This window comes from Peromyscus californicus, unplaced genomic scaffold (genome assembly GCF_007827085.1).
Source record: "Peromyscus californicus insignis strain IS unplaced genomic scaffold, ASM782708v3 Scaffold_9__1_contigs__length_137607984, whole genome shotgun sequence".
Taxonomy (NCBI): Eukaryota; Metazoa; Chordata; class Mammalia; order Rodentia; family Cricetidae; genus Peromyscus; species Peromyscus californicus.
Window position 1 is genome coordinate 71,128,502 of NW_026294617.1, and position 8,098 is coordinate 71,136,599.

General features: G+C 44.8%; 1 protein-coding gene across 1 annotated transcript; it reads right to left on the reverse strand.

The window, feature by feature from the left end:
• Window positions 1-1,277: 1,277 nt before the first annotated feature.
• On the reverse strand, window positions 1,278-2,058 carry LOC128106411 (late cornified envelope protein 2A-like). The gene has a single exon (XM_052731907.1). It carries the CDS (start codon window positions 2,056-2,058, stop codon window positions 1,546-1,548), a length of 513 nt encoding a protein of 170 aa, XP_052587867.1. The 3' UTR covers window positions 1,278-1,545.
• Window positions 2,059-8,098: the final 6,040 nt, after the last annotated feature.

The following is an 8,098-nucleotide window of genomic DNA, read 5'->3' on the forward strand; positions in this document are numbered from 1 at the left end:
ACTCTTATCGAAGGAGAGGGTAGCTGCTTATCTTGTATAGGAAAGTTGACTTGCAGTTACTCTTCTATCATAAACATTTTTAGTATCTCCTGAGAAAAACAATCACAATCTCAAGCCCAAAGGGATATTACATCAATACCCAAGCTCAGTGACTGAAGTATCCTTGACTCCATTGCACACACATGTATATACACCACCACCACCACCACCACAACCACCACCTCCACCATCACCACCACCACCTCCACCTCCACCACCACCTCCACCAAAACTACCACCACCATCATCACCACCACCACCACTACCATCACCACCTCCACCACTACCACTACTATCAACTCTACCACCTCCACCACTACCACCATCACCTCCACCACCACCATCACCACCACCACCATCACTACCACCACCACCATCATCACCACCATCACCACCTCCACTACCTCCACCACCACCATCACCACCTCCACCATCATCACTACCACCACCACCATCACCACCACCACCATCACCACCACCACCACCATCACTACCACCACCACCATCACCACCTCCACTACCTCCACCACCACCATCATCACCACCACCACCATCACCACCACCACCACCACCATCATCACCACCTCTACCACTACCATCACTACCTCCACCACCACCATCACCACCACCACTTCCCACACCACCAGCACTACCACCACCACTACCATGTGGGGATAATCTCTGGCTGTTTGGCTGAGATGATGTCTTTGTTCTCTATTCAGACCCAAACCTAAAATTCTAGAGTCCAAGAAAAATGAGCTCCAGCATTTCACACCCATCTCATCAGCTTACTCCTCTAGAAATGCTCCCCACTCAAGTCTCCTGTATGTCCACTAATAATCATCAGGAAGCAGTGTGTCTACACTAGAGCCCACAATGAGCACTTCAGGCAATCTTATTCTCCGTGATTAAGAGATAAATTTTTCCAAATGGCAGCTCACTTTTGAAGGACACCCTCTCAGAATGGGGCTTTTCTGGGTGTTGCCCATCTCATCTCATCCCATTCCTAGTCCTCATTGTGCAAATCGTTAAGGGGCACCAGTCTTAGACATTATTCTTATTTTCAAGCTTGATGTTCCCAAATTCAGAACACCAAGTGAATGTTGTTTTCCAGAGTTTTTAAGTGGATTCAGTGCCAAAATATGCACTTTAGATAAAGAAAGGGAATATGGCTTGATGTGGAGGGTGGGGATGGAAGGGCTAAACAAAACAGCACTGGGAGGCCATGACATTGGGAATCAAAGCTTTATTGTCACCCAGAAAAGAGCTTCAGAGCTGATTTTCAACATCTCATCCCCAGACTGTTGTGTCTGAGAGAAAAAAGCAAAGCCAACGAATCTCAGAGGTGAGACCTCAAGACCTCACAGTAGACGAGCTTTGTGGAGGATGAAAAGGGGCATAGAGAGAGTTATAGAAGTATGTCTGCAGAAAAGCCAGAGAAGAGGAGACACTGGCTGGCAGGTCTTCGGTCAGCCAGAGCTGCTCTTTGTGATCCTCTTTCCCAGGTCAGCAACAACCTCCAGAGCAACAGCTAGACTGCTGGCTGCTGCTACTGCTGCTGCCGCCGCCGCCGCTGCCGCCGCCGCCACTGCTGCTTCCACAGCAACTGCTGCCACCGCTGCTGCTGCTGCTGCCACCGCTGCTTCCACAGCAGCTGCTGCTGCCACCGCTGCTGCTGCTGCTGCTGCCATGGCTGCTTCCACAGCAGCTGCTACTGCCACCGCTGCTTCCACAGCAACTGCTTCCACAGCAGCTGCTGACACAGCTACTTCCACAGCAGCTGCTGCCGCTGCTGCCACCACTACTACAGCATCCAGAGCTGTGACGTCGGCGACGGAGAGAGAACCGGGGCTTGTGGTGACTCAGGCAGCAGCTGCCACCCCCAGAGCTGCAGCAGCCCCCAGAGCTGCAGCAGCCCCCAGAACTGGAGCCGCAACAGGAAGAAACAGGGGGACACTTAGGGGTTTTGCACTTGGGAGGAGGAGGTGGGCACTGTTGCTGGCTTTGCTGGCAGGACATCTCCAAAGAGACTGGATAAAACTGAAAGATAATGCAGAAAATTCATGTTCAACAAGCCCAATGTTGCTTTGAAGACTGAACTATGAATTCACAATATTTTACCTCTATGATGATTAGAGCTTTTAAAACCCAATCACCTAAATTCACTTTCAAAATAAAAAATACAAATGATCCCAATATAGGCATTCCATCTTTTCAAATGAATTCATTCTAAGGTCAAAAAGGTACTAATCACAGCCTTCCGTTACCTTCTCTTTCCAGATGGACCCTTCCCTCCAAACCCTCTTCATCCCCTGTTCATCTTCAAGATTGCCCTCAGCTCCACCCAGAGCCCTATCTGACCAGAAAACCAGCGCCAGAGTCTCTCTGGCCTGGGAGATGTTCTACCTGGCTCAGGCACTGGAACAGATTGCTCAGGAAGAAGTGGTCTGAGGTGCTGTGAGAAGCTCTTGCCTTTTATATAGTTCTGCTCTGACCTGAGATTCCCCATGTGTGGGATACTGATAGCATCTTTCATGAGGGGTATGGATGACTTCCTCCCCTTGCATCCCAAGGACCCAATTCCTCCCTCTATAAGCATCTGAGGTATTAATGCCCAGAAAGAGCCTCTGAGAATTGCAAACCTGTAGGATGGTGATGGGACATTGCACACTACATAAAGTACCCATCCGTCAATCTCACAAGCAGCTCTGCTATGCTCCCTATTTCCTGAGCTGAGCCAGTCCAATTCTAGGCCTCAAAGGGTAAAGATAAGATCTGTTTGTTCTTTAGAATAGGAAATGGAAGAGGATATTACCCAAATGGGGATTAAATGGTGATTTTAGAATAAGAACAGGAATCCAAAATAAAAACCTTGGCTGGAGCCAATGAACTAATATGGCTCTTTTCATTCTTAGATGGTGCCATGTCCTTGACCAAGAATGCTGGATATTCTGATGATGCTATTTCAGGCAGGTCTAGTGCAGATGATGTTGGTGGTTGGGATTCTCTCCTTGTCTGAATTTGACATACCAAAAAAGTCCACGAACATTTGCACTGACAGATACCTTCAAGTGGGCAGAAGTTGTTGAAGGCTCTGTCTTTCCACAAATTGTCCTAAAGAATATCCCCCAGGCTGACCAGAGGTAGAAGGAGGGTATATACAGAGGGTGAAGCAATACAAGAAAATTCAGCTGAAGTTGCCAGGAGTAGACCTTCAGCTGTAGTCATCCCAAAGAGAAAAGCTGAGAAATCCTTTTTCATAAATGACCTTAGGTAGAGAAGGGGGCTGGGGAATTGTGCAAGCTTTTGAGCACCTATGATGGAATACAAAACTTATTTCCCTACAAAGAATATTCAATACGTGGTTAGGTTAAATCCCCAGGAAAGTCAACATTTATTGAGCTGGGAGAGGGGTCAGTAAGTATCAAGTTCATAATGAAAAGTACCTGGGGAGAACTGAAGACTGATAGAGCAGCTGTGTTTGGGGTCCATGCCTGGATGGATGGGCTCTTGTGAGAAGCACCGGGGCTCAGTCATAACCCATATTCCAGGACCAGTTTCCAGCTTTGCTCTCTCCACCCACCCATGCATTCTCAAGCAATTTGCTTAATCGTCTCTGTAAAATCAGGCTGATAACCGTTCCTAGCCCACGGAGTAAGGCAATCTGAGTAAAGGTCTCAGAGCAGAGCTAGACCTGTGAGTATAAAGTATAACTTTAGAAATAAAGTGCATCAGTGAGCTGATGTGCCAAATGACAGCCATTGATACCTATGTTTTTATGTATCAGCTTAAAATATAAAAATTGATGAAAAACTATGGAATTTCAGAAGTAAAAATAATGAGATCATTATAGATCCCATTACTTCTGTAAGTAGGTATATTCTCAATATCAAATTAGTGATTTGTCTTTTTTTAAAAAACCAAAACTATATGAGATGAAGAAAGAATGTTTAGCTCAGAGGGCCATTTGCAGACTGAGCCATTAAGCTCTTGGAATAATGCCTAGCACATAACACAACAGCTCTGACGTCACATGTGTTTTCTGAGAACAAAAGATTAAGAGTATTTACTTCAGTGGTGGATGAGATTATATAGAGACCATACTGATGAAAATAAAGCCACTTGCAATTCCACCCCCAAATATTTCACTTTTTTTTCCTTCCTTTAATTTACTATTTGTCACTTTTAGCGAGTTGTGTTTTGCATTGATTTTTCATAGTTGTCATCATACTATTTATGTAAGGGGCTTTCTTATTAAATTTTCAATTAACACTTGACTAGGAACATTCCCTCATGCACTCCATTTGAAGTGTGAAGGCCAGGAGATCATTTCACAGACAGCACGGAGTCTGTCCATGTGGTAGGAGGCATTAAGTTCTGAGACAGGCTCCATGTTTGAGCCTCAGCTCCTCACTTACCAGCAGAGTGACCTTGAATAAGCTATTTTAGCTCTCTCCCTCACTGCCCTCATTTGTGAAATGGGAGATAAATAGCATTTATCTCCCAGGGTCATTTGCAGAGTAAGCGACTGACTTTCAGAAACCTCTTAGAATAGTAACTAGTGTATATAAGGAGTACTTGATAAATATTAAGAAATGAAACCTGACATCATTCTACTTCTGAAGTTCATAACACAGGGGACAGGTTGGGCATAAAGACCACAAGGTGGGGAACCAGAGAGGCCGCTTCCGTTGCTAGGTCTCAGCAAGAACCACCACCACCCCTTGCTGAGAAATATAGGAAGAATGCAGAAGACAGCTCGAATTTCTAGAAAAAAAAGAAGCTCAATAGAAGCAAAAGGAATCGTATGTTTAATATATGAGTATGGAGAAGTTTAAAAGGACAATACCAATCTACTTACAACTACTTGGATGTGCATCTACCCAGCTGACAACACAGGTAAGGTCTTTGTGTTCAGATGTCTCTGAGTGACCTAACCCGGTATTTTGTAGGCAGTCGATGCTCAATTTTTATTTATTCATCAGGTTGATGATTTGCCATTCAGAAGAGAGGACAGATGCCTCCAACTAACCAGGACTAAGATTTCTTTTCACAACTTCCACACAATTCTTGGAAGGACAGATTATCTAGGTAGGATGTTGACTGCCATTCATAGATGATGATTCTCAACTCTAGAGACCACAGCATGCTTCAAGAGCTCACCGGGTGGTTCTAATCAGGTCCGAGAATCATTGGTTTAGATCAAAAGGAAACTGAGACTGGGAGATGGGAAGAGGCTCCCACTGATTCATACAAGGTTAGAGATGGAGTTGAACTTCGAACCCAACTCTCAACTGTGTCACCCTCACAGCACTCTGCCTCCTAGATGAAAAGTTAGTCCTTCATGTGTGTTTTTTTTTCTAACAAGGGTTACATTATAAACAGTCATCCCTCCAAATGTGTGGGCTCTATAGCTGCCATTTGAAAACATCTGGAGGGGAGGAATATCTCTTTGGAGAAGTTCCTTTGAATCACTATTCCTGAACCAGTGCAGTGTGATGTACACAGCCTTTACACTGTAGTTCATATTTTAGGCAACCTAGATGTGGTTTTAAGTATATTAGAAGAAGAACATAGGTCAATACAAATAGTTTTCCTTGTGTATAAGAGACTTGAACATGGTACTGGGGGAGGGCAAAGTGGGATCCACAGGAAATCCTCGAATCAACCCCTGGGGATGCCTGGAATTTGCTTACTAAACATGGCTATTGAAGTTGGAGAGAAAATAGTAATAACTATGGTGACTCATGGCCTGAATTGCATGTCTTGAAAAGTCATCGTAACCTCTACTCCCTTCAACAACTGAGAATGAAGTCTCTGTCTGACAAGGATTGTCAGGCATTGCCAGGGAGGTGCCATCCAGCAGGCCCCAAGGTGCCTCCCCGGGGCAGCACCACTGTAATGACTCCTCTGTAGCCCAGAAGTCCAGCCTTACCCACACCTGACTTATCATTACATCTAACTCACAAGAGATTAGTGACATCAATGAGATTCAAAGGTGGGCCTGACAAGAACATCTTCCTGGAGAAAACTGGAAGAAGCAGAAATGGAAGTAAACCTGAACACCTGAACAGGAGGTGGCAAAAGGTGAACCAAACTAGACAGTCCCATCCCACCATATGAGCACTTCCATTCTTGAACAGATATGGAGGGTGGTCCTGGAAAGCCTGTCCTCTGGCTTCCCTTTCTCCATGCTCCTCTGGGCCAATCCTGCCCTAGGAACTGATTCTAGGGAGCAGGGGCTGGACACAATGTTATTCTCACCCTCCACATGCTGATCCAGGCTCTGACATTGTAAAGGTGATCTTGTCTGTCTTATTTTCAATACTTATGATTGCCTTGGTGTAGTATCTGATAGTCAGTGATGCCCACCCACACCCATTCCTCAAATCTGCAAATGTATTATCTTACAGCAAAAGGAACTTGGCATGTTTGACTAAGTTAAGGGTCATGAGATGGGAAGACCTTCTTGGATTACATAGATGGGCCTAATGTCATTATGAGGATCCCTCTAAGAAGCAAGCGAGAGCATCAGAGTCAGAGAGAGAAGATATGACAAGGGAAGCGGGTGTTGGAATGAGGCAATGTGAAAATGCAGGAAGGGTCCATAAGCCAAAAAATGTGGACTACCTGTAGAAACTGGAAAACACAGAGAGCTTTCCTCTTGCCACAGCTAAAAGGATATCTGGGTAGAAAGGCCTCTAGAAGTTCTACTGTGAGCTACAAACTCCATTTCCCTCCTTCTTGGACACTGTTGTCTCTGATAAATGAATGTTTGAGACATGGACAAAAGCAAGGGCACCAAAGACTGACTCACAGTTGCTTGGAGACCCAGGTGTATGCATGAGTGCTTCCTGAGAAAGCCCCACCTCCAGGCCCTAAGCCAGTCCAGCTCAGCCCGGCAGTGTGTACCTGGTCCTTGATCTTTGGGATGCCCATAGCCAGCTATGGTCTATCTTCTCTGTGAGGAACATTGTCACAGCTGGAGCCTAAGGCAGGAATGCCCCAGGATCCTCTGGAATGAGTAACTGGAGAAAGGAGGATTCCCTCCTCTTGGAGAATAAATAAATACATGAGGCAGGCAGCCAGAAAGAATAAAAATAGCCACAGAGGCTCAAGGGAGCTCATGCACTGGGGCCTCTTATTTTCCCAGCTGGGGATGAGGTGGCATGCTCAGGTGCAGTGGGGAGGGGCTGGCTGCACAGGGACCAACCGCACCAAGGAAGCTGCAAAGGCTCCACTGTCCAGCAGGTGACATTTCTTCTGGGGAGCTCAGCTGACTCTCACAACTGTACAAAGCTGTGTCCTTATTTGCCATTGTTAGAGGGATAGCTGAGATTTAATATACATATATATATATATAGATAGATAGATAGATAGATAGATAGATAGATAGATAGATATAACCGTCTTATTAAATAAGAAACACAGAGCCAAATACAGAGTTAAAAGCCCAAGAGGTCAGAGCAGTAGCTAAGAGCTGAGACTTAAAACCGCCTTTCTTACCCTTCGCTGCCACTGTCGTCCTTCCCCTCAGAAAGAGACCTACTTCCTGCGTATCTGTCTTTTTATTGACTTTCTGTTCTGCCTTCTCACTGGTTGTAAACCCAACCACATGACCTCCTCGTCACTGCCTGTCTATCCAGACCTCCAGGTCTTCTATGGTTGGTATTGAGATTAAAGGCGTGTGTCTCCATGCTGGCTATATCCTTGAACACACAAAGATCTGTCTGTCATGTGATCTGGATTAGAGGTGTGTGCCACCACTGCCCAGCTTCTGCTATGGCTTGCTATTAGCTCTGACCCCCAGGCAACTTTATTTATTAACATACAAATAAAATCACATTTCAGTATAAATAAAATATCACCATATTTCCCCTTTTCTATTTTAATAAAAAGAAAAAAGGAAAAAGTTATAACTAATATAAGAAAAACTATATACAAAAGTACAATAACTATATACTGTATATATAAGCAATAAATACCTAAACAATGTCTAGTCCATTTGCATTTGACACATTCAGAGAAAATAATTCCATTATCTATCCTATTTGGTAAG

Excerpts from the sequence above, each read along its gene's own strand:
- LOC128106411 (XM_052731907.1), bottom strand. The coding sequence starts at position 2,058 with ATGTCCTGCCAGCAAAGCCAGCAACAGTGCCCACCTCCTCCTCCCAAG.